A 22,708-nucleotide genomic window follows, 5' to 3' on the forward strand; every position below is an offset into this window, starting at 1 on the left:
GGTGGAGTAACTGGGAAAACGTTAACGTACAAAATCTCTTATCTGCAAACTGAAAAAGTAGGTTGAAGGCAAGTTAGTAGTTAGTTGTAGTTTTCAGCATGGAGCACTGATAATGTTAGCTGTCCAGTAGAGAAAGAGAGTGACTCTTAAATTGTATGTCACAAGCATTTACAGAAAATGAGCAGCTTTCTGAGAAACACATTGGTAAGGGTGACGTGTGCAAGATGAATGACAAGAACCCTACACCTTCACTACATCTTTCAAGTTATTGACCAGAAACCTACATTGTTTTGTCCAGCCAAGATTTAATTTGGTTATCCTAAGAACAAGTTATTCTCAACAAACACAAATCTCAAACTCACAAAAAGGCTCACAAAAAATATTTTTGTGCTATATCAGCTTATCATCATGCACATTTCACATTATGTATTCAATAATAATCGGCCTAATGGGGGAAAACTTCTTGCTTCTAGAAAGGTCTTTGCTAGAAGGGGGTCGCACCCCAACCATTCAGTTGATGATTAACTAGCTGAAGAGGTAAAAACGGTTGGTGGACTTTCAATCAGAACCATAAAGCAATGTCTCCACGCAGCACCCTATCCACTCAACCTTCAGTAGAAGAGAGAGAAGCATCCATGGAGGACCCGACAATGAGAGACAGTGCGGGTAATTGTTTCTATGCCACTTTAAGTAATTATATGAAGCATGGTTGCAATTAAAAAATATATATTTTTTAATATTATGAATAACAACCCAGTGATAACATTGTTTAAGCATCTAAGAAAAAATAATAGTTGGATATGTTGTTGGATTAAATAATTTTTGCACTAGCCTTGTTAATGTAAAAATGTAACGGGTTCGAATGAATGCGAGCAGGCAGAGTTGTCATCTCTCAGCGGGAGATCGTTTTATTGTCTTTTAACGGAGAACACAAATACTCGAACTATAACTAAAGGTCCTTTCAGAGTCGTCGCTTTGTGGATTCTGGTATGCTCCACTCGCTCTGGATCTTGGTGGTCCGTTCGCTCCTGGGTTTTCCTTCCTCACTACAACACAAAGCAGGCACATAAGTACACACTCCCTGATTGGCCTGAGTGCAGACACCTGCTCGCAATCAGGTCCAATCCCCCCAGCCGATCCTGTGCGCTCCCAACCTGCCCGTACTCCCCCTGCAAGCCAGACGTCGCACGTCCCCCCACAAAAAACGTATGATAATGGAAATTGTATGACTTGTGTTGCTTAAAGTAATGTATCATTTGCTATATAAACCTACTAATTAGTATTTAATTATGTATGATATTTTATATAATTACACTGACCATGATCCAGATTTGATATCAGAGGTCTATGAATTGGAAAGAAAACTGAGGGATCGACAACGCATAACAAAACTTAAATTGAAGTGAAAGTTAAATTAAGCTGATGACCTCTTGGAACTTGCATTGTTTATTCTATGGATACAAAATAAAAACCTTTCTACGAACCTTCAGTTGATGGACTATGTTCACAGAAAATATTGGGGACTAGGAAATATCTGGATTGGTGCACTTCTAGTTAACTCCTGTTCTACATTAGAGAAGCATTTTAGTTCTCACAATGACACATTTCCACATAAACAGACGTAACTGTGTGACCAAGTAATACAATTGTTTCACCTTTCTTGTCACCCCAACAGGCCTACAGATCCCTAAGTGTAAAGGATGCCTCGGCCCGCTTCATTTCCAGAGCAGCGATGGCTCTAAGCTGTCGCTCAGGGCGGGCTGCCAGTATGCAGAGAGACAAAAGGATACCTTCCAGGACGCCCTGGCCTTCAGCAACCGACCAGTCGCCATAGAGGAGAGAATCCGCGTCCGCGTGGAGAGATGTGACCAGCACTGGCAAGGCGCCCTGCGGTTGGGCTTCACCGCCAGATCTCCGTCGTCGTTTGCTTGGGACGACAAACTCAGCATAGCCAATCCGGACGGCCCTCGCACCGTCCTCGGTTACTGGGCACGTCAGCTGCCTACCTGTCACTCGTGGCCAGGGGCCGAGCTGTGCTTCTGGGTTAACTCCCGGGGCGTGTTAATGTACAAGGGACCAGACCATGTCAAAAAAGAGCTCTTCGTTGGCGTAGACGTGGGACGACCTCTCTGGGCCATGGTCGACTTGTACGGCCAGACCAGGGCGGTGCGTTTGTTGGGTGAGTTGTCCTTCATCACGGTGTTGTGGGAGGTCAAGGAGGTCAAGAGCAGACCTTAACTTGCGCTACGGTAATGGAGTTGTTTCTACAGGTATAGCCGCATCGCTTTCGGACGACAGTTCTATCCTCTGAGACTTTGGGGGGGTGGGGGGGCGTTGGCGGAAGCGAGGAAACATAAGAAACGTTTTAGTTTTGAGCAGCCTAAACTGCTGCGCTATTACAGTAACAAGGTGCACGTTTAACTCTATAACCTAAGCTAACGCGTCAATTTCATAATGATTATTTTTGTTCCTATTCCTCAGGGTCCGAAAAAAAAAGAAAAGGATTTAGGATAAAGAAATCCTGCCCGGCAACCCCTCCCCCGGCTCCCACGGACGGAGACAGCTGCCTGTGTGTGGACCGAGGGCAGCCGTGTGAAAGGCCTCGCCAGTCGTCCTCAATGTACACACAGCCACCAAACAGCCCCGGTGAGTTCCTCTAAATTCACTCTCTGATACTCTCTAAAGTCCACTTCAACAAAGGCGTCGATTACGCCGGGGACGCTGGGGACGCGTCCCCACCAGATTTCTGCCTTCATGCACCTGCGGGTTGAGGGCATCGGTCGGAACCTGTCTCCCCTCCTTCCTTGATATCTCAGCACAAAACACATCTTTTCAAATCTCAGTGTAGGAATTCCAGTGGAGGATTTTCTAACATTTTACATGCTGGATAGTTTTTCAGGTCTACCCTGTTAAATTACACTCTCCGTCTGTATCACAAGGCCCCTTTTACATTCTAGTGTGTGTGTGTGTATATATATATATATATATATATATATATATATATATATATATATATATAAACTCTTAAATCTTATCTACAGCACTTTTTATAATAGTAATATTATAATAGCTCTTTTTAAGCTTGTTTTAACCGTTTATATTTTCTCCTAAATTAAAAATTCAGCTCCTTTAAAGCACATTGGGCTTGTTTCATGCAAATCCAGCCAATGTATTATGAGGGCATGTTGGAGCTTATGACATTTTGACAGCATGAATCGTACAGATATGGAATGGGTAAGACGATCAATATAATAAAAACAGTTTCAACGTTGGCTTTTTTCCAGACTCAACTTCACCTGAGATGTGTGCGGTGTGTCTCGAGGATTGTGCAGCAAGTGTGACTCTTGTGTGCGGTCACCGGTGCCTCTGTTCCAGCTGTGCCAATCGGATTATAGCAGAGTTTGGGACGTGCCCAATCTGCCGCCAGTCCATATGAACTACATGTCAACAAGAGACTGCAAGGCTTTAGCCCCCAAAGAAGATAATGTAGAACACAATCTTGTTAAATGGAGTTACTTCTAACAGACTCAGCTGTTGCAGTCGGATCTGAGGTTCTTCATCATTTTGTAAATATCTCTAGGCCTATATAATTAATCATTGAGTGAGACATTTGAGATAAAACATGGAATTTGTTTTGCGGGGGGGGGTTCTTGCAGATAGGCTGCAAGTACTTTGGGAGCGCCAAAGTATATTTTCTTTCTCAAAATGTATTATTATTATGGTTGATGTTGTTATTATTCTAATGTTACATTAATTTAAATTTACTAATCCATAAAAATGTATATTAAAAAATCATGTTTTCCATCGCTTTTGCATAACTTGCATACAGACTTGGACTCAGTATTTAAAGAAGGATAGGCCTACAGAGTTTGCCGCTCTTGATTACTTCAAAAATGTTTCTAAAACAAAATATATAGCCAACACACAAAACACAGGTTGCACTAGACATCCAAACACGAAAGTGGCTATTCGACTATACCTTTGCACTATTCTTGTTCGTTGTTTGAAAAGAGAAAGTTCTATGTGATTATATTTAATGTATTTTGTTAGGGTTGATACTTGCAGGCAATGTAGAATAATAACAATGTATTTCTTCGGACATGAGCCAGATTGGCTTTTTCTCTAAGGCTGCAAAAGCAGGTATTCTAGGAAATCAAGTGACAATCTTCTGCAGCTCTGGTCAGATTAGGTGGGGATTTTATGAGTTGTTTAGAAATCACCTGACAGTTATATCAAACCTTTAGTTTCATTATGTGTGCTACCAGCTATGAGCACTGATAAGTTCAGCTGTCCAGCAGAGATAGACGGCAGAGAGAGAGACTGCAAGAACCCTTTCAATACATCGTTCAAGTTTTGACCATAAACCTATGTCCTTCTGTCCAATCAAGATTTAATTTGGGTATCTGAAGATTAAAACAAGTTATTCTTGTTGTGTGCCGGCTTTAGAAAGTTCTTTAAAATGTATTTTGTTCTTTATCAGTTTATCATTAAGCCAATATCTTATTTATTTAATAATAATAGGCGTCATGGGGCCATACAACATTGTATTACTACCACCTTGATCACATGACCTCAGTCAGGACGGTCTCCAGGCTAGGAATACAATGCTTCATGTCCAATTCCAAAGAAATAAGACAAAGAACTTTGGAAGCGCCTTATAGGATGTTATTGGAAGGTTGGAACCCTAGCACCATCTTGTGGCAAGACTTTCAAGAGCAGTGACCACCTGTGTGCTAGTTATCAGGAAAATGAATAATGTAAAAGCAAAAAACAAACATGACAATGATGATGTTTTATATATAGGCCTATGTATATTTATTTTCCCCCTCAAAATATTGTATTTTTATTATTGTTGTTAATGTAATTATTATTCAAATGTTACATTTATTTCAATTTACTAATTCCTAAAAATGTATATTGTATATAAAATGTATATTGTATATTAAAACAGACAGAGCAACTGAACCAACACATTTTAACACAGGTTGTACTAGTCAACACGCAGGCTACTTGGCTATTAAACTATAGTTTGTGAACAAAGTTCTTTGTGATGGAGTTTTAAGTATTTCATTAGGGCGTATACATGCAGGCACTGTAGATTAATAATAACAATGTAGCCAATGTAACAATTTCTTAAACGCAGGTGTGTTGTGCGTTCAGTGCGTCACGTGACTGCTTTCAACCTGCTGGAGGCGTGTCTTTAACTTCTCGACGTAACCCTACACGCCCAATCAGCTGTTTCCTCAAGTTCGTCCAGTGCAGATAACAGGCAAAACTTTCTCGAATTTGCCTCCCAAGACAAATCGAGGTACGGTCAGCGACGGTTCACTTGTGGGTGTTTTTCTTTATCTTCTCGCTCAGTCCTGGGGAGGGTAGCGCGGGTCAGCCATGTCTTTGGCTGATCAAAGTCAACAATGGTTCCCAACGAGCGCCCAGGTAACGGTGCTCCAGGCCAGAGGACTCAGGATAAAGGGAAAAAATGGCACCAACGACGCGTATGCCATCATGCAAGTCGCGAAAGACAAGTTTTCCACCGAGGTGGCCGAGAAGAGTGTGGCGCCAATGTGGAAGGAGCAGGCCAGCTTCGACCTGCCTCCAGCCCACCAAGGAAATGCCGAGCGCGGCACGTTACGCGTTCACGTGATGCACCGGGCGCTTGTTGGTCCAGACAAGCCGCTGGGGCAAGCTGTTGTCAATCTGTTGGATCTCCATGAAGTCAAATCCAGAAACAAGACAGAGTAAGCGTTCCAGTACAAACAAGAGATTGAGTGCACATTATGCTATGTATATCACACACACACACGCACACACACACACACACACACACACACACACTCACACACACACACACACACACACACACACACACACACACACACACACACACACACACACACACACACACACTTGTGAAACTTGTTACAGTTTGTAAAGTTGAACACATACTTTATGCATGGCTTCTTATATGTCTCTCAAAGTTAATTCTTTAATTTAAGTTGTGTTGTGTATTGTCTCCAAAACATTGACCATTCAAGTTGTGTTGTGTTAAGGCTGCAAAACAACTTTCCTTCAGTTCTTTGGTTTAAATCCAGCTCAAGGCCAGCCTTGCATTCCTGTCTGCTTCGTGGCTGAAAAACAAACTATGTGGGCCCGGCCGGACTTGAAGTTTGCCGTGAAATGTTGCTTGTTGTACCAGCTACCAGTTTTTTTTTTTATGTTTCCATAGTAATGGTTAATCGTGTTTTGCATTCCTTCTAGTCAATAAGGTCATCCAGTAGTGAATCCATTGAAGGGTTATAACATGCATCCAGTCAATGAATGTTCTTTAGGCTGCTGATGTTGTTTCTAATGGCAGCTTCAACTTACTTCAAGTTCATTATAAATGAATTGGTTCAATGAATATGTTTTACGTTCAGCGATGTGAGTTTCAAGAAACCTGTTAAAGGCTACATTTTTGTGGAATATTTCTTTACTTTTTGTATGCGCCAGTGCATTTATTTTGTCTGTTTATTATATCAGCCTGTGTCTTTTAAAAAAGACAACCTCCAAACATAATGGCATAATATCGATTAGCAATATTCTTAGAGATTAGAGATAAGTTATCTTAGAGATAACTTATTTGTTCTATATCTTCTAATTCAATTAATGGCAATACAAACTTTCCAAGCAATGGCTCAAATAAGTTTGTTAAAAAAAACTAAGCAACTTGATTAACTTGATCTCCCGCAGACGGATGCCTGCATTACCATAAATCCAATCACCAGGCTAACAATTTGAGATCCCCCACCAAAGATACAATCACTTGTTTTAATGTGTGTGCTTTCCACACACACATTAAGGAACATTAGTGAGTGATGTAAACACAATGCAACTCATGACCACAGCGGAAGAACCTCAGGAAGTACCATCTCCCTGATGACTCTGCACTTGTGTCTCTATGGCAGATGGGTTGGGACTTTTTTGTTTAATCTCAAGAAGAGTTTCTTCTCTGTAATGTCAGACTCTGCACCGAGTGCATCAGTCGTTCCAGTGAAGACAGACGTTTTCCTTTTGCCTGGTTGTTGGTTGAATAGCAATCCTGGCCAACCTATCCCCCAACAATAGGAGGATAGAACTTTTGAGGATAGAGTTAACTTCTCCTCAAACATGAACACACCGCCTTCTATAATGCATTGTGTTGCAACCAGATAACTCTTATATCTGGTTATCAGGGTCTCGGCAGGAAATGGTGAAGGAAAATCATTAGAAACCAGAAGTAAAGAGTGGTGTGTGTGTGTGTGTGTGAGCTCATCCTGCTGAACATTAGAACAGGACAATGTGTCTCTTGTCTTGACAGGCAACACAGCGCTGTCACCCGAGTCCTCTGGGCGTTACGTGACTACCTGGCTACGCCTGGTTCTTTTGTTGCTTCCTCCTCGTGTCATTACGGTTCCTTTTTTATCCTCCTATTCAATGGTAAGCATCACTGAATAACAATGGGTTAGAAAGGTGTGTGACGAATCCTCGCACTGTGCCTATTTCTGCACAAACATCTCTGCAGAAGAGAGGCTTACTCACGGTTCATCCTTATCTATTGGCTGAGGGCCTAGGAAACAACCTTTCACAACTGCCCTTCACATGGACAAGCTATCAGAGGAACTCTACTTTACCTTTGACATCTGAAATGCCTTTTCTTTGGTGTATTTGTGTGGCCTGCGCTGTGTCGTGTACCGGCCAGTAACTCATCAGATTCCTGCAGAAGGCGTCTCCCTTAGTCATGCGTAGGTGTCAAATTGAACGAGGAGGAGACAAGTGGGGTGAGGAGCAAAGAGGTAGGGTGAGGAGGAGAGGGCAGAAGAGAGAGAGGTAGGGTGAGGAGGAGATTCTCCCCTGACTCAGTGGGCGGTGGCGTGATGCAGACAATGACTAATGTGTTGTTGTGTTGGTAGTAAAGGGTTTGCTCTGCATACCTACGTGTTTATTATGACTGACAGACCTTTACTGTAATGACCCTCTGGTCGAGAGAATAGATTGTTCCCTACAATATGACATTTACAACGTTTCCCTACAATAGCTGGGGATGTAGAAGTAGAGTATTGATATATTGTTGCTTGAGCCTATAATCACATTTCAGTGGATCCAACTCTTCTATTGTATCTAACTCTCTTGCTAGAAACTACAAAGATAGGAACAGGACCTTCTTTAGTTTAGTCCAAAAAGACCAAACATTTATGTGATTTATGACTAACGTGCACCAACGCACGTGCACACACACACACACACACACACACACACACACACACACACACACACACACACACACACACACACACACACACACACACACACACACACACACACACACACACACACGTATCCCACCCCCCCATTTCCTTCCAGGCTTCGGTTGCTTGTTTGTTCAGCTCTGTGGGGGATGAACTGCTGGCCTCAGCTCTTAACCCAACAGCCCCCTTTCGAGCTGACTGTGTATTTTTATGCTGACAGTATATATTTCTGTCTTGCAAGGTGGTGAAATTATTTTGGCCATTTTGAAGGCATACAAGACACTAGGAGCGGGAGTGTAAGTCTGTACACCTAAATGAGAAAGCCGAGGGACTGATTGGATGCTAGTTATGTACAGGTAGATATAAATGTAAAGTCAAATTGGTTTTCTCCATCTGGTTCGTTGGGTTCTGCACATCAGCTTCATTTATTTTTATCACAGCCATCATTTTTGTTGGAAGTGATCTGAGGTTTAAGCAAACAAATCCACCCACACCCATGGATTAAGTGGGTGTGGTGAAAGTGTAACTTATTCAATTGAATAAAAAATCAATAATGAAAAATAATGTAATTAATTGAAATTGATCCACATATGGAAGCCAACGAGAAGCCTAGCGCGATTAGCATGTGTCACACCACGAGCGCCCAAACCTGTCCTCACAGACCTGCTCTCCTTCTCCTCCTCCAGGTGGTTCAAGCTTGTGGACAAAAGCGGCAAGGCGGACAAAGAGCGAGGGGAGGTGCTGCTGGACATCCAGTTCATGAGGAACAACATGACCGCCAGCATGTTCGACCTCTCCGGCATGGACAAGTCCAGGTCCCGCCTGGGGAAGATCAAGGACAAGCTGCGGGGCAAGAAGAAGGACGGCAGCGGCCTTGACTCGGTTTCGGCCATCGTGCCGTCGTCGTTCAGCCAGGTGCTGACTGACAGCGAGGAGGAGGAGAAGGTGGAGGAGGAGGAGGAGGAGGGCACAGCGGGCGTTGAGGGGGCTGTGGGGGACACCAAGGGGAAGAGCGGCAAGAAGAAACTCAAGCTGAAGTCGTTGTTCTCGCACAAGTCCACCCTGAAGAAGAACATGTCCCAGTCCATGTCGTTCCTGGGCCCTCTGCCTGAGAAGAACCAGACGCTGTCTGGCAGCCGGCCCTCTGGACTCAATGTGGAGCCCTCAGAAGGTCAGAGGATCCAAGTGATCCAAGCTCTTAACTTCTACGCTCATGTCTTTTCGTAACAACCGTGCACATCCAACTCTTACATGAGAGCTAGACTCGTACTTGTTAGCTCGAGTTTTGCATTAGGGGACTTCAGCTTCAGGTTGAACAAGCCTTTGTTCAATCGAATCAAATCATGATTGATTTTAATGTGAGTGTTTTAAACTTGTTTCAATGTATTTATCATAGTGTGAGTTTAGATTCAATTTGTTTTATTGATATACTTTGTACTCGGGTCTCTCTTGAACAAGAGACCCGGATCTTCAATAAAGGTTTGTCTGGAACCCTTCCCATTTTGTTTTTCTTTCCCTTCAGGTAAGAAGAAGTTCAAGTTTGGGCTCCACAAGCGTTCCGGAAGCAACGACAGTAAGTCCTCCCAGGCCTCCGCCTCGGTGGCGGACCCGGCGCAGCGCGGCGGCCCTGATGCCCCCAGACCCGGCGGCAATGCGTACACGGAGGAGCCCACGGCCCGGGCGGGCTCCAGGGCCAGCTCCACCTTCAGCCTGTCCAGCTCCGGCCGGGGCTCCATGGAGGACCTCCACCGGGGCTCCGTGGAGGGGTCGTTCAGCTCCTACGATTCCCTCAGAGTCCCCAGGCCGCAGTCCTCCCCCTGGCTGGGCACCAAGGCAGCCGAGGAGGGAGAGGTGGAGGAGGGGATGGAGGAGGAGGAGGAGGTGGATGTGAGTGAATACGAGCAAAGGAGAAGGAAGCAGGAAGAGGAGAAGGCCAGACAGGAGGAACAGATGAGGATATAGAGAGGAGGAGAGAGGAGGAGGAGGAGCAGAGGAAACGTCTGGATGAAGAGAGGATGAGACGAGAGAAAATGGAAAAGAGGGAGGTTTGAAGAACAACAGCATAAATATCAAAGAGATGAGGAGATAGATTTAGGAGGGAGAGGGAGGAAGAGGAGAGGTTTAGGAGAGAAGAGGTGAAAAGAAGAGAGGTGGAAGAGGAGAGAGAAAGAATGAAGAGGATGGAGGAAGAGAGGAAAGCACAAGAGGAGGAGGAGGGAAAGTTTAGGATGAAAGAAGAAATGGTCAGAATAGAGAAAGAAAGAGCAGAGAGAGAAGAGAAGGAACGACGGGAAGAGGAACGGACCAGGTTGGAGAAAGAGGAGGAGGAGAAAATGAAGAGGGAATGGGAGGAAAAGCAAGAACGGATTACAATAGAGAAAGAGAAGGAAAGGTTAGAAGAGGAAATCCGAGAGAGAAGAGTGAGGTTGGAGAAGGTGAAAGAGGAAGAGGAGGAGGAGAGAAGAGTTAGGGAGGAGGAGGAGGAGAAGATGACCATGATACAGGAGAGAGAAGAGAGACGACTGAGAGAAAAGGAATTGGAGGAGGAAAGATTTATGGATGGAGAAGGAGAGAGAGGAGGAGAGAAGGGTAAGGGAGGAGGAGGAAAGGTTGAGTGAGATGCAGGAGAGAGAAGAGAGAAAACTCAGAGAGAAGGAACTAGAGGAAGAAAGATTTAGAATGAGGGAGGAGGAGGAGGAAGAGAAGGGTTAGGGAGGAGGAGGAGAGAAGGGTTAGGGAGGAGGAGGCGAGAAGGGTTACGGAGGAGGAGGCGAGAAGGGTTAGGGAGGAGGAGGAGAGAAGGGTTAGGGAGGAGGAGGAGAGAAGGGTTAGGGAGGAGGAGGCGAGGATGAGTGAGATGCAGGAGATAAGACTGAGAGAAAGGAGTCTAGACAAAGAAAGATTAGGATGGAGAAGGAGAGAGGGGAGGAGGAGAGAAGGGTTAGGGAGGAGGAGGAGGCGAGGATGAGTGAGATGCAGGAGAAAGAGAGAAGAGTGAGAGAAAGGGAACTAGAGGAAGAAAGATTTAGGATGGAGAAGGAGAGAGAGGAGGAGGAGAGAAGGGTAGAAGAAGAAACGACTAGAATAGAGAAAGCGAAGGAACGCCAGAAAGAGGAAGGGATCTTGATGGAAGCGGAGGAGAGAAGGAGGAGAGAAGTGGCAGAGGAGGAGGAGCAGGAGGTCAAAAGGCAAGAAGAACGGGAAAGATTGAGGAGGGAGGAGAGTCTTCTTGAGGAAGAAAGGATCAAGAGGCAAGAACAAGTCAGGCGGGAGGAGCAGAGACGGGAGGACGAGAGGAGAGGGAGGGAAGAAGAGGGAGGCGAGCTAGAGGAAGAGTTCATGACCAAAGAGACGGTGAAAAACACGCCGTTTGGCCCCCCCTCCCCCCACAAACCTTATCTGGGTCCAAACTCTGCGTTGACTAACAAGAGCCCTGGAGGAATAGAGTCGGCGCGTCGCAGGGTCCCCGTGCGCTCCGCCCCCCCCCTCCGAAGACGACGGCCCCCCAACGCCTGAGGGACCTCTCGCCCGCCGCACGGCCGACGTTCCGACCGCCAGGCAAAGGTGAGTGTGTCTCTACATGGGAGGGGGGGGCTTCACACTCTTCACAAACACACCAGGCCTATTCTTTACACGATGGACTTTCGTTCATAGCTGCACATATAGTATCTGCCTAGTAAAACTAGCAGTAAAACGCTAGTCGTTAGGAGGCCTATCTACCTTAGTAGTAAAACAAGGTAGTATCGACCATTTGAGTTATTGAGGCAGAAGTCATATTTCATATTTACACTGATGTATTTTTGCATTTGACACAGAAGCAAACACACCAACATTATGTACAATACACAAATATAGAGCTTAGGTAAAGCATATTAAAATGAACGTAGAATTGTATATTATTATAGTATGAAGTTTATAAACTTGTATATATATTCTCATTTATTTAGGCTGAGGTTATGCTGCCAAAGCAAAATTCCACTGCTCACTAACTTATCTAACCAGTATAGCATAACTTCAAAATCAAATGCTAACAACCAATTCTAACTATGCAACATTCACTACAATGACCACATTGTTAAGAAATAACATTTTGAAATCAAGCTCTTGATTCTGCTATGAGATGCCCCAAGCGCATGTACAAACAACACTGGATGTTGCTAGCTGTAGCCAACTGTCGGTTACATAACTACTGCATGTGTTTTGTGTTTTGTCTGCTTATTGATGCCATGCTCTGCCTGTTCATTCTGCGTGGTGACTCTGAAATCCACACTTTTAAATTTGGAATAAAACAATTAAATGGAAGTAGAGTCAAATAGGGTAGCATGACAAATGTCATTGTCAGGTTCTGGTGATTGCTCCATTTTGTTTGTTTTCAGCCACTCGTGTTTCCCAATCCAATGCTTCCTCAAACTGTCCTAGTTTCTGCCTATTCAGGGACTATACTTTCCGGTGACTTTCTCCCTGCTGGGTGAAGCAATGTCACTCATAGGACTACTGTTCACGACGGTTCTCCTTTACTATTATCAGGGAATGTTCATCTTCAAATGCTGACAAACTATGCATTTTGGTTTATGTTTATGCGTGTGTTTCCATGTGCACGCCATTTGTGCGTTGAGTTACATTAAGCTCATTATGTATACCCTAAAAATGATGATGCATATTTTTTATATGCAAGTAATTACCGTAATATCTATATACATTTCACTTTTCTGACCCATTCTGATAATTTTCTAGATCAATTTAAGCACTTTGCTATATGTTTTATAAGTATACAATAATGAATGGCTGGATAGGAATCATATATGCATCATTGTGTCTTCAGCGTTCCAATCACAGTCCCATTTTTGCCAAATGTGACAACAAACCTTAATGAATACGAACTGAAAAACAAAATAGCATATAAATGAACGTGTTCTAATCACTGAGATAATCCTTTTGATTACTCATCACAATTGCACACGAAAGGAAAAAAAAAAACATAACGGGCACTAAATCTGTTAGTTTCTTTGCAAGTTGTCCATGGCTTGTCACTTGACACCATGAAACCTGACGGTAAGTGATCTTCAACTGCTTGTTTATGCATCCTGGTGTCTAGCATCTAGGGCAAGGTGTCATATTTCCTATGAGGAGGTCCTGAGATCTCTGTTCATCTCACTACGGGCGGTCCATGATAATAACATTATAACAGCCTGTCCAGTCCGTTAGGTACTGAGATTGTGTAGGACAAAGGTGTGTTGCTACTCTTAATCAGAAAAAAAAAGAGTAGCAAAGCCACATAAAATGCAGTGTAATAACTAGTCCGTAGACGGACAGTATAATAAATCTGACCCTACAGTAGAGTCAATAGACCTGAAATACCTGTGGAGATTTGATTTCAACCGTTGGCTTGTTGTCATCCATTACGCCGTCTCGTGTACACGTTAGCATAGCAACGGTACTCGATACTGCTGGTGTGTGTGTGTGTGTGTGTGTGTGTGTGTGTGTGTGTGTGTGTGTGTGTGTGTGTGTGTGTGTGTGTGTGTGTGTGTGTGTGTGTAAACTTGGCGTCGTTACAATCATCTAAACTTGGCGTCGTTACAATCATATGTGATAGCACAAGGTGTCACTAGCGGTATGTTAGGGGAAGTGGTTGCCTCTTGCTCTGAGAGGTGAGATGAAAAGGAAGGCTGAATTCGGCCTGCAGAGGTACCGTGAAAGAGAAGGAAATGTGGTTGTGTGTGGCCTTTTCTTTGGTTCATTACTAGTGCATTGCCTCTCAAGTTAACCCTGTGTGTCTTGTGCATAGCATTCTGCCGACCGAGTGAAAGGTTTTACGTTTTACTACTAGAAATGCTTACGGCTTCCGCTATTAATGAATTCTACATTAACTCAAACTAATGTACGAAATGATGTACTAAACAAATAAACGTTTGTGTTGCGTGTCCGACTCACACATTTTCTAACGCCAGTAACACCTTCATTTTACCAAATGACAAACCAAAAATATTAATGGTTGATGGTAAGATATTCTTGGTTAAATATGTGTGTCAGTCGCTTCTATGTATGTAATATATATTCATGACCTACTATTAGAACTGGTAATAATTATTATGCAAGTAATGTGCTTCTACTGGGATATCCTCTCTACTCCTAGTCCTGCATCGCGACGCACCCCCTCACCACTTTTCGAGCCGTCCAACCCGTTCTTTGAAGAATCGGAATCCGACGAGCATTTATCGGGGAAGAAACGCCGCGCCCCTCCACCGCCTAGCAACCAAGAACTTCTTCATGACAAACCAAACAACCTTTCTGTCTCCACCGTCCCTTCTGTTTCCCCTCTTGGGGGAATCAAGACCAGCATTCATCTGGATGAGGGCTCTGATGGCGAGAAGGACCGCCTGCGTGCTGCTCGCACAGCTCCTCAACCTCCTAAACAACACGGACCCCGAATTGAACCGATTGCATCCAAAGAACAAACTGTTCAAACTGTCCATGCGACTGGAACCTTTGAGGCACCACAGCCATCCAAAAACACCAAAGGTCCAGCTCCGGCTAAACCGAACCCAAACAGAACCAAGGTATCAGCGCAAGTCCATGATGGGAGGCCAAAGCATGCTCCGAGACCTGCCTTGTCCCTCAAAGATACCTGGAAGAACTCTAACATGTCTGGTCCTCACACAGTGACGGAACAAAGACCCAGCATGTGTGGAACAAACCCATTCGACGAGGAGGATGAAGAGGACGAGGCCCGGACTCCTCTCGACGCCGATGGTAGTTCTTCATCCAAAGTTAGATCGCTGAAGGCGGTCCGAGCGCCACCGCCCCCAGAGGACAAAGAAAGCAGCCCCGTGAAACCGAGCAGGAACGCGTGTTCAGAAGCCCGAGTCACGGCCCCCTCTGGCGTGAGACCCATGGGCCCGCCCCCAACCGGAGACGCCAGCGAGACCCAAGCCCCCGTGCAGCCTTGGAGGACAGAGGCTGTCGCGGAGCAGGGAGGTAGGGTGGAGACGGCCGTCTGGCCTGCTTCAGTCGGGTCGGAGACAGGCACCGGGCCTCCTACACCCTCACAAAGGTGAGACCTCAACAGCTCCGGTAGCAGTAGCCTCTCACCCCCCCCCCCCCCCCCCCCCCCCCCCCCCCCCCCCCCCCACCCCCACTGCATGGGTGTAGGTCAGAGTCCACACTATAAGCCTACCAGTAGTTCCCAATGTATTCGATGCACGATAGATGGTGGAAAGGTACTCGTTTTGTGAACTAGTATTTTACTCGTAGTTGGGTGTGTCTGTGATTTTACGGTGCCTGGTGTTTTTCAACCATTTAATATGGTTAGTGTCACGGTATTGAAGGTCGATGAACCACCACAATGAGTTTTCTATGTACTATTCTAATCAAGCGCACTTAGCTTTGTTTTCCCTGAAGAGAGTGCTTGACAAGTGGCAGTGGGTGTGTTCGATTTGTACTGCTTCTGAAGCCTACAAGGTCAGGTCGCCCACTACAATGGTGTTGTTGGTTTTGTACTACAAGAACACACTCATGTAAAAAAAACTGCTTTTTAAAAATGTGCTTTATGAGCACATTTCCACTCTTTTCTTCCTTGATCTTGTAATCAAATAACACTCTTTATAAAATGAGTTATTTTATGCAACATTATCTTTAAGGAGGAAGAACCTTTTTTTAAATATTTTAGACACACACACACACACACACACACACACACACACACACACACACACACACACACACACGCGTTTCTCTCCTCCCCTTGAGTGCGATGGGTCAAGGGCTCATGTACCATGGAGCTCAGATGTGTCCATGTCATTCCAGAAGTCATCCAGTAAAGCCTCTCAGAGTGTGGGAGCAGCAGTCTGCCGTCTCGTCCGTCTCAGCCGCTCCAGCCTCTAATACACCGTCGGAGATCACCCGGGCCGGTCGGAACGCTGTTGAGGTGAGCCCTGGGAGCGTGTTGACCATGTGGTGGTTAATGATAATGCAGGTTGCAATCAGGAAGATGACACTGTCCTACATGCATCCCATGGTATACCCCCGTAAGGGTTACTGAGGTGAGTGTGGGATTAGATTATAAATAGCCTCGTAAATCCCATTAGCAGCTGTTAATGTTATTACTATTTTCAGCGTAGGTGTAGTTAATTTAAAGCGTGTTGTGCTCATTGCGACCGTCTGGTTTCTAGGTGAAGGAGGAAGAGGCCAGGGGTCCGTTCTCTCAGCTCACCCGAGAAGAGCTCATCCTGCTGCTGCAGAAGCTCCAGAGCCAGCTGACGCAGAGGGACCACAAGATCTCGGAGCTGGAGCAGTACATAGACAACCTGCTGGTGCGCATCATGGAGGAGGAGCCCAGCATCCTGATGTCCATGAACGCCCTGAAGCACTGACTCAAGGCATGTCTGACTCAAGGCATGTCTGACTCAAGGCATGTCTGACTCAAGGCATGTCTGACTCAAGGCATGTCTGAGTCAAGGCATGTCTGACTCAAGGCATGTCTGAATCAAGGCATGTCTGACTCAAGGCATGTCTGACTCAAGATATGTCTGACTCAAGGCGTTGGTGTCTAAACCCGATGCATGACTCCATATGATACAGCTGATGTCTAATCATAATGGCATGATACCATTTATTTAATACACTAGATGTCTAATCATGACGTCATGACATGATCTTTTACAGTTAATGTCTAATCATGATGTCGTGAGAGGATTTGATATAGTTGATGTCAAATCATGATGTCATGAACAGATCCCTTACAGTTGATGTCTAATCGCCGTACACGATACCATCTGATACAATTGTTGTCTTATCATGACGTTATACCATCTGATGGTTTGTTTAATTATGACATCATGATACCATGTGAAACATTTCATGTCTGATCATGACATCATGAAGGCAGCACTCCGAACCATACAAGGTTGATTGGTTGTCTACATTGTCTTAGAGGGTAAACTATTTCCACCGACATGAAGGAGAGAATCACTTGAAATCAAGCAAATGTCTAGAAATACCATTGACTCAATATAAACCAAATGTACGCTGTGTATTATAAGGGATTTTTAAAGATGATCTTATAAATTAGCCTTCTTAAATATGCTTTTGATTGACCCTTGATTATTTTTGTATATGCCCAGAAATAGGCCCATATACCACATTTTCAAAGAACCTTAGAATCCGTTTACTGTTTTTTGGTGTAAAAATGTATATACGCAAATAAAGAAATGCATTAAATAAGTGTTCCTCTGGTTTATAATCACGTGCGTGAATCACAATCTGATTTTATATCAGAACTTAATAACTGAACTTAATGAAGTGCACTGCGATGGGGGGGAACTCAAACATTTACTGGTGTGTCTGGTTCTGCCTGGTTGCCCGAGACCTTGGAGATGGAGGTGTTCAGATTTGAACGTGCAGAATATAGGCTGAAGACCAGGGCGGAGACCAAGTGGCAGGAAGAGATGGGTGGGTAAAGTTATTTTTCATGATTATGAGGACCTTCAAGTGGACCCATCGACTAGGGGACGGGCGGAGGACTTGTGTTGTTTAAAATCCCTGTGAGGGTCGTAGGGAAGCCCTCCACTGGTTGTTTGAGAGTTAATACTGCCGACTGTACAGCACATTATATGGGTCTTCTTTCAAGGTAGGGACAGACTTTGAGAGACTTTTCATTATTTGGTTTGCCTACAAGAGAACCGCCAACTGTTTGTCCAGGCAGATTCCTGACTGTGCCCCGCTGAGCTGTATTCTCGTGCAATACAGGTGGTTGATGTAATTACCAAAATAGACCAGCGGTCGGCAGTATCCGCTTCGACGCATCTTTCTTCTGAAAAGACTAGAAGAAGAACAACACCAGCCTATTCACCGACGTTAAAAGGACGTTAGAGGAGAAATTTGTTTACCCCTCGGTTCCCATGTGGCGTTTTCGTCAACACGTTGCACTTTGAAGAACGTAGTAGTCAGAAGTTGGTAGTAAGTGAGACATGCTCCGCGCAGCTCGGACGTGTCCACAGTGCGGCTCGTCAAGTGTCGTGCAGGATGATCTCTACGCGGAGTCCCAGCTCGTCTGTCAGGACTGTGGCTCTGTGGTGTCCGAAGGACTTCTCGTCACGGACACGGGCGCGGGCACAGAAGGTATGCTACAGTCTATTTATGAACAACACATGGACGTCCAACATGCATGTTTTTTAAGTTAGTATTAGGAGTACTTCAATATTAATGAAGTCTGATACTATGAACTTGTTTTTGGCACTAATCATAAATAGAGAGTAAAATAGAAATGAAAACCAATTAATACTTCCTGTCATTGTGATATGGAACACATCAATATATTGTATTTTCTTTCATCAAGGCTTATTGTATAAAATAAATTAACTTTGTACATAACCTTCCTTTTAGATGTTCGGTATAGTCACAGCACAGCTGTGTCAAAGGTGCCCTGCAGAAATCTGATAAAGGGTAAGTAAGAGTATTAAAGTTGGCCTAATACAAGTCTTGTTTTATGGTTTTATGGTGTCATGTTAAGTGGGACAACATATTTATTATATTATTCCTGGATGTGTGTGTGTGTGTGTGTGTGTGTGTGTGTGTGTGTGTGTGTGTTTGCGTGTGTGTGTGTGTGTGTGTGTGTGTTTTAGTGATGGATTCAATGATTCTCTTCCTTTATTCAGTTCGCATAGGTCAGTTCGCCAAGAGAGTGGTCGAAGTCACACGTCTTCCGGTAGAGCCCATGGGACCTATGAGATCGAAAAATATGAATGGGTTTCAATGGAGAGAAAGTAATTATTTTCTGGTCCCAGTCTTTATATGCCCTGGATTACACATATGTTGTTTGTGGATTGAAATGATAGTTTTTCATGCAAAGAAAACGAAAAAAATTCACGAAGAAGTTTGATGATGTTAGGTTTTGTGTGAGGCCGCTTTGTGAACTACAGCTCTTCGCTGCTCTCGACACGAATGATTTACGTCACCACCCTCACTTGGAACTCCGGTACTGACATGGCGATCTCTCTGCTCCACTTCACCGCTTTTTTCCAAGGGGAGGATAAAAGCATCGAAAGAGGTGAAAACCATTATAAGTCGGGGCATGTGGAGAGCTTCAGTTATGCCGATGGGGAGATTGTAGGTCTTGTCCACGCCAGTCGCAGGGAGCGTGACGTCACATACGAGACGTGTAGTCTTTCTCATTTGGTTTTCTCTACAGCCTTTAACTGAACAATTGCACAATAAACGGTCAAACTCTTGACATGAAAAATTATCATTTAAATCCAGAAACAACATATGTGTAATCCGGGGCATATAAAGACTGGGACCAGAAATTAATTACTTTCTCGATTGAAACCTATTCATATTTTTCGATCTCATAGGTCCCATGGGCTCTACCGGAAGGGGCGTGACTTCGCCACTCTAGAAGAGTCGTTCAGAATCGTTCGCTCGTTTGTTTGTTCAGTCGAGTTTCCGGTGAATCGAATCATGGAATGCACGGTTCTCAGCTGAGGCAGTAAGACTCTGCTCCTCCCTCGTTCTCATTCTCAAACGATCGTGGAAGTCGGTCATCAATCAACACAACATTACAACTTTAACCAAATGCAGCGGGATGGGGGGTGTAGTTGATTATTGGATGTTTAACATATCAGCAAGATAATAGACTTGATTTAGCAATGATGGTGGGGGTCCCAAGTGGAGAAAGAACCATGAAAGAACGAGACAGATTGACGAGACATTCAAATATTTGATTAATCTGGCGGGACACAAAGTACAAAGACAGCATGCATTTACCATTCCATTGATATTGAATCATATTAACGTGCACTCGTTCACTAAGCCTCTTCCGTCTTCACCACTCAGTCAGTGAACAAACAGCGAAGAATCAGTTTGGTTCGTTCTTTTTAAAGATTCGTTCATTCGAACTGATTCGGTCACCAATGACCCATCATGCGTGTGCGTGTGTGTGTGTGTGTGTGTGTGTGTGTGTGTGTGCGCTTGGTTTTGTTATTAACATTGTCTTTTTATATTCAATGATAATGCAACACATGATCATTCGCGCCATCCTTCCTTCAGGACTGCAGCGTGTGCGAGCGTTGTGCCGCATCCTACGGCTCAGCTATGAGGTGGAGGAGCTGGCGGAGGTGTACTTCAGGAAGGCCTACACCCATGCCAGCTTCATCCGCGTCACGCTCGCCAAGAAGGAGGCGCTGGTGGGCTGCTGCGTGCTGGTGAGCTGCAGGCTGCGCAACTGGCCCCTGGCCCTGGGTACCATCAGCGGCCTGGTGGAGACGGACCCCGCGCTGGTGGGAGGGGTCTACAAGGAGCTGGAGAAGATCCTGGACGTGGAGATCCCCAAGAGCAGCATCACCTACGTGCTGGAGGCCCACTCTCGGGAGTGAGTACTGGACCCGCTCGTAGCGTAGATGGGATGGATCGTATCATAGATGTGGTCAACATTATCATAGATGGGATGCATCGTTGAACATGACAGGTCAACAGTGGGCTTATGTTTTAGTGATATGCAGATGATTAGTTGTAGGATGATTTATAATTGATCTTGTTCTCTTCAATCAGTTTAAAGGAGAATTTCACCGGTGGAGACATGAATCTGTATTCAAAGTGGGTCATATATTTAGTTGAATAGTAACATAAATTTCCAATTTCTTGCCTTCTTGACCGAGAAAAGGCAGACATTGACTTTTTGGCGCAAATTGGATGAAACATTATTTCATTCATGCGTCTATTTTGTTGACCGATGGGCATTAACCCAGTCTCAGGGTGAGCATTGCATCAATACATACCGGGACAACTCCACCTCTTCCATTTCACAGAAAGGCTTAGAAATGGTTGCCAGTATGGGATTAAGAATAATAGGCCTTTACAAATTATATGTATTTACAAAGTTGTACATAGTACTGGGCAAATATTTCCACTTCCTCCCGTTATGACGTTACTGTTCTATGATTCTATTATTTGGGAATCAAACAGCTACGTGAACAGCTCCGTAGTCCAAAAAGCTATCCATATTGTTCTCTAAACAACCGCTCTGCTTTATGAATCTAAAAGCCGTCTGTGTTCTGGCCCTCACTCTAACTGATCCCTCCAGGTACAAACTGAGCAGCGCTCACGTCCCGGAGGAGCTGGCCGAGACCTCGGTGGACCTGGCCAAGCGCTCCGTGGCGCTGGTGGAGCTGGCCACGGACAGCTGGATCGTCACGGGCCGCCACCCAGTCCCCATCATGATGGCGGCCATCTTCATCAGCTGGCAGTCGCTGAGGCCCACCAAGACCCGCCTGCGCTACTCCCTGAACCGCTTCTGCCGGCTGTCGCACATGCCCCTGAACAAGACGGCGGCGCGGCGCGTGGCGGAGATGAAGGAGGTGCTGTGCCGGCTGGGCCAGGAGATCCCCTGGCTGAGCGGGGGGGCCGGCGGGGGGGCCCCGGACGATGTGGCTCTGCACGTGGAGGACATCCTGCGGCACCGCCATGCCCTGCTGAGGGAGGCCCTGCGCACCCACGAGGAGAGCCTGAGGGCCGAGGAGGAGGGCCAGGGGGCTGAGGAAGAGGAGGAGAGCCGGGGGGCTGAAGGGGAGGAGGAGAGCCGGGGGGCTGAAGAAGAGGAGGAGAGACAGGGGACTGAAGGGGAAAGACAGGGGACTGAAGGGGAGAGCCCGGGGGCCCAAGAGGACAGACAGGGGACCCAGGGGAAGGGAATCCAGCCCAGCACCGTAGACCCCCCACCGCGAGCCCCCGGCCATCCGCCTGCCGGGACGGCTCCACCGGCAGAGCCGTGCACACTGAAGGCCGTGAAGGGAGATCCAGAGGTGGGAGGCGGTGAAACGCAAGGTATCCAGGAGCAGCGGCCGGCGGTCCACTGGGGCAAGAGGGTGCTGTTCGCCCCGCCGTGCGCCCGCCACGCTAAGATCTGTAGGACGGAAGCTTCGCGGTGGGCCGAAGTGAACGGAGACGAGGAGATCTCCGACAGCGAGGTCGACTCGTACATACGCAGCCCTCAGGAAGTGAGGGACTACCTGCAGACGCAACAGCAGCTCCTCGCCACCACCGAGGACCAAGGATATTTCGGAAAGAAGTGACGGATGTTTCTGGGAATGTTCAGTGCGCTCTAATTCGATTATTTTTATGCCTACACTGATGGGGGAAATACTTTCTATGGATTAATATTTTTCAGTTTGAACATTTGCTGCTTTTTGTTTGATTTGTGCGCAATTGCCACTAAAGTGAGTTTTTCTGTTTTTTTACACTTACCTTAAAATAAATAACTATTTTTTTTCATTGATGGTACCACAAAGATTTCAATGTGTTTCCAAGGTTTGAGCAGTGTTTTGTGGTTTGGGCAGCATGTTGAACCTAATATTGCTGTGACATCATATTTTGCAGTCCAGGGGTGTTCCAAACAGGTGACCAGAGGGGTGCTGGTAGCCTTGCTGTACTGAGAACAGTTAGACAACATCCAT

At 45.4% G+C, this 22,708-nt stretch overlaps 3 protein-coding genes across 4 annotated transcripts; all 3 read left to right on the plus strand.

Annotated features, from left to right (window-relative positions):
• Positions 1 to 578: 578 nt before the first annotated feature.
• LOC307075174 (E3 ubiquitin-protein ligase NEURL3-like) lies at positions 579 to 3,436 on the plus strand (the record flags this gene model as incomplete). Its single annotated transcript, XM_079735678.1, has 4 exons — positions 579 to 666; positions 1,676 to 2,179; positions 2,482 to 2,646; positions 3,285 to 3,436. 4 exons carry the CDS (start codon positions 579 to 581, stop codon positions 3,434 to 3,436), a joined length of 909 nt encoding a protein of 302 aa, XP_079591804.1.
• A 1,828-nt stretch (positions 3,437 to 5,264) lies between these two features.
• Positions 5,265 to 17,452, plus strand: LOC307075175 (uncharacterized protein). The gene is made up of 7 exons (XM_079735679.1): positions 5,265 to 5,738; positions 8,951 to 9,435; positions 9,787 to 10,223; positions 11,208 to 11,774; positions 14,291 to 15,315; positions 16,068 to 16,188; positions 16,433 to 17,452. The coding sequence occupies exons 1-7, from the start codon at positions 5,389 to 5,391 to the stop codon at positions 16,631 to 16,633; spliced, it is 3,186 nt and encodes a 1,061-aa protein (XP_079591805.1). The 5' UTR covers positions 5,265 to 5,388; the 3' UTR covers positions 16,634 to 17,452.
• A 669-nt stretch (positions 17,453 to 18,121) lies between these two features.
• brf2 (BRF2 general transcription factor IIIB subunit) lies at positions 18,122 to 22,526 on the plus strand. Of its 2 annotated transcripts, XM_079734463.1 has the most exons (5): positions 18,122 to 18,380; positions 18,645 to 18,704; positions 20,307 to 20,628; positions 20,808 to 20,852; positions 21,340 to 22,526. In XM_079734463.1, exons 1-5 carry the CDS (start codon positions 18,230 to 18,232, stop codon positions 22,325 to 22,327), a joined length of 1,566 nt encoding a protein of 521 aa, XP_079590589.1. In that variant the 5' UTR covers positions 18,122 to 18,229; the 3' UTR covers positions 22,328 to 22,526. The 2 variants fall into 2 exon arrangements, with proteins under 2 accessions (XP_079590589.1, XP_079590590.1); XM_079734464.1 differs by lacking the exon at positions 20,808 to 20,852.
• The last annotated feature ends 182 nt before the right edge of the window (positions 22,527 to 22,708 follow it).

This window comes from Pollachius pollachius (genome assembly GCF_949987615.1).
Source record: "Pollachius pollachius genome assembly, chromosome: 4".
NCBI lineage: Eukaryota > Metazoa > Chordata > Actinopteri > Gadiformes > Gadidae > Pollachius > Pollachius pollachius.